The sequence below is a fragment of the Seriola lalandi genome, unplaced genomic scaffold (genome assembly GCF_002814215.2).
Source record: "Seriola lalandi dorsalis isolate HSWRI2012SDOR001 ecotype SW California unplaced genomic scaffold, Sedor1 jcf7180002054425, whole genome shotgun sequence".
Classification (NCBI taxonomy): Eukaryota; Metazoa; Chordata; class Actinopteri; order Carangiformes; family Carangidae; genus Seriola; species Seriola lalandi.
This window is the reverse complement of record NW_019524978.1, coordinates 2,035,476-2,039,284: the sequence shown is the minus strand read 5'-3', so window position 1 is coordinate 2,039,284 and position 3,809 is coordinate 2,035,476. Positions and strand designations below refer to the sequence as shown.

Sequence of the window (3,809 nt, the reverse complement as noted above, 5' to 3'; positions counted from 1 at the left end):
ACAATATTCTGTTATCTTAGACAAAATATTATGACGAGTTATTTGAGTCAGAATGTGGTGACATCTCTGTGTATACATATGTCTTGTATATTTGTATCTTTTTATGTAACATAGTCTACATTTTCTGCAGTCTTAGCATTGATATGCTAGTAAAGTGTTGGGACATATCCCTTAATCTACTCGTATGAAGTGGTGCGTGGATAATTTATTTCTGTACTGTTTCATCTTTTTACTACTACACCCCTTAGCTGGAAAGCACTAGTATATTTAAAATTTTAATTACAATAAACTTTTATATTATTACATACAGAATCTACAACTGTCCTAACCTTTCAAACTCTATTCTCAGCAGTCGCTCTCTCTCGAGGATGGCAACGTGGAGTCGGCCCCATTCTTTCTCCACATCAATGGGATGGTAGCCTGGAGGGACCTTCACCTGACCAGCCTGCACAGCACTCTGTGGGCAGGTGCAAGTACAATGCATAAGTTTATGAATAGTAAACAATAAAATACAATATAATAATGAATTTTAAAGTTGGGTTAGCTTGCCTCAAAGGACTGGTAGATGTGTTTGGACCGGCTCTTGTCAGACTCTTTCACTGGCAGCTCTGTTTCTTTGAACTTCAAGAACTGGCGCCACAGAAGCTGAAGAAAAAATACACAAGATTAATATTTTACATTGGCAATTTATATTTTCCTTTTTATTTATTTGATGCTTTATCAATAAGTTAATAATGTTATTTGTTCCCAAAGAGTTTTCTCAGACATTGAAAACAAATATTCAGCATCCTCCTCTTAAGTGCATACAGTGAAACCATTGCTTGTATACTGGACACATCATTATGTTGCTTTTTTAGGTTTGTTTTGTATGTAAATCACTGAGTTAACTTCCTAAATAGGATGAGTACATTCAAGTAACACATCACGTTGCAGTTCCAATGGCCTGCCTACAGTGAGAAAGCATGCTCTGAAAGCCTCATTCATCCATTCTCATGACTGGTGTAAATTAAATTGAACTTATAATGAGTCAAAGAGCTTCACTGCACATATTCCCAGAGAAAAAAAAACCTACTCAATCTCTAACTGGGCTAAGAGTTTTACTGGGTGTTTTAAAGAAGCACACCCAAAACCACAACTTTTGATGATGCTGTGCTGCTGATAATTTGACTTCAAAGAGAATTAAGAAAAATACTAAAGTCACGCTACGCTTTTGTTCTGCAGCACTGACAGGGAGTGGTGAAGTGGTAATTCTCCTGAGGATTAGGTCCAACATTATCTGCCTTTTGGCTGCATTATCCCAGCATCAGCACTGCCCTACCCACAGTACAACAATGTCTGTGAATACAGTTTATTCTATCTGCCCACAGCCAGACATTATGTAAATGTGCTCTTTGATTCAACAATGGCCACCTACATAACCTTTTCTCACGATACTTATATTGTTAAAACATGCACCATGTTTTAATTGGTCTTCTTTTAATAACATAATAACAACAACGATGACAACACCCATCACAAAGACAAATCTCTGGCCTCCGGGTATAATATCCTCATATCGTCAACATATCAGCTTACCTCTATCTCCTCGTAGCTGGCGGGGAACTTCCTCTCCTCGAAGATCACGACGTGATGGCGGATCCACTGGAGCAGAAGAGTCACCAGCTCGTAATACTCCTGCCAGCGCAACTCCAGCTCCTGCAGCCAACACAGCAGAAAAGATAGCTGGGAGGTTAGACAGGAGGACTCTTCTTCTCCTGCGTCTCTGCCTCACGTACTCACACGCCACACTAAACTCAATTAGGTAGCAACAATCCAGGTCTTGTGTGAATGGAGGAGAGAGTGGGAGAAGGAAGACAAAGGTGGGCAACAGAGAGACAGACAGATAGAAGAATATTTCACTCAGTCCTGCCTACGTTTGTAAAGACATTATTAGAAAAGATGTAAGATCAGTATTCACTTTCACGTTAATGCAACTGGACACTAAAATCCCAAACATGGCACTAGTCTTATGAGTGAATATGTGTAAACAACTATAAAGTATGTTTTAGGTGAACAGATAATGTGTAACATTATCCCTTTGGCCTCTGCAGTGTAAACACCACAGGTTGCTAATTTGCTGATACTTGGTTTCACAAGACTTCTATTTCACTTTGATTTGGTTGAGTTGGGAAACACAAAAAGCTTTTTTATAAGTGGAGTCACAAGCCATTTCAGTTTTGACTCAATCTTATATAGCATTCAATCAGACCAAATTTGAAAAAAATATATGTCAACCTCAATCACACTCATCGATAGCAATTTTTAAATATTCTGGACTGACTTTTGGCATAAAACAAGTTCTGCTCACATTAGCTCTGAGGCCATCATGCACATCAACCCGGGGCATGGCATCATACAAGGATGATACATAAGTGATGATGGACTTCTCATCAGGGTGAGGGACATCCACATCTGAAAGGATAAGGTGAAATTGCATTATATGCCATTTCATTACTTCATGTTGCAAATTAATAACAGCAAGTAACTATCATCAGTGTTAACAAACGTGTCTGGTGTGTCAGTTAAAACTGATTTTGGGCCAGTCTTACCCTCAGGGTCCAGCAGGCGTGTCACTCCCAGGTCTCTCTCAGCCACACCGAAGGCATGTTCCAGGTTCTCCACGTTGGTCTGTCGGTACACTCTGCTCATATCGATGAGTCTAGGACTAGAGGAAGACAACAAATGGACATGCTATCACCAACAGCACGAGGGGTATGTTAACCTTGACTGACTATAACCTGCACAGTAAGTGCATAAGTTTTGAGTTTACATGAAAAGTACACCCCCCCGCTTTTGAACAATGCAATTGCAAATGGGATGGTAATGTTTACATTATGTTTTTATAATTGTAAAAGCTACATAAGAAAGTGAAGTGACGTCAATTGCTGCTTTCTGTGCTCTTAAAATCAAAACTTGAAATGGAGTGGGACAGGATAGAGGATTAGATATCACACATTAACACATATGCAGAATGAACCCAGTCTGTGCAGGCCTGCTCAATTCACTGCTATGAAGCTCAATATATTTGCAAAAGTTAATGTACTTCTTAAGACCTTCTGCCAACAGAGCCCACCTGTTCACTCACTCACTCACTCACAAACCTGTACCAGCACCTGCCTTTTTTGTCCTCTGGGTGTTTGACTCTGGCAGATGTCAAAGCATCTATAGGTGGAATGTAATTTAAAAAACAGCTGATACAATAAAAGCTGGTGCATTTTAAGTCTGCAGCCAGCCACAACTTGACTCCCAGAAGAGACAAAAGTTTACGTCTCCAGAGTTCAGTACAGGACGAGTGAATGCATCACAGAACCTCACCTATCATGCATTCATACTTGACTATTACAAGTATGTAATTAAATCATAATATCAAAAATGACAGCAGTTTTAAATGCATAACCAAATCCACAAATTGAAATGTGCAATGCATATCCCTGCAGCAGTAATTTTGATATTTAAAAAGCAAATACAGTATGTGCACAAAGCAACAGTAGGAGCAGATTCATACAGCTCTTGGATGCGTAGAGTGGATTGGCCTGGATTTTGTCCATAAACAGGAGAAACATCCACGTGGCAGATTTCCCGAACAGAGAACTGCTTTGTGGGCCTGGTGGAGCTGCTCATGCTCTGGGCCTCTCTTCCACGAACGCTACGAGACCTCCATCCGTGGCCCAGTTCTTCACTGCTAGAACGTGCACCTGAGCTCTGTGATCCCCGCCCTGAGTCCAAGGAGGATCCCTCTGACGGGATATCCTCACACAGCATAACCACCC

The 3,809-nt window shown here is 40.4% G+C and overlaps 1 protein-coding gene across 1 annotated transcript in view; it reads right to left on the bottom strand.

The window, feature by feature from the left end:
• The window catches only part of LOC111658087 (plectin-like), a 64,256-nt gene that overhangs the window by 24,191 nt on the left and 36,256 nt on the right, over positions 1-3,809 (bottom strand). Inside the window, exons 10-12 of the mRNA XM_023410483.2 lie at positions 1,576-1,695; positions 550-645; positions 330-457 (exon numbers count right to left, since the gene is read on the bottom strand). Coding sequence (XP_023266251.1) covers positions 330-457; positions 550-645; positions 1,576-1,695 — 344 coding nt within the window. The remainder of the gene's footprint in view (positions 1-329; positions 458-549; positions 646-1,575; positions 1,696-3,809) is intronic.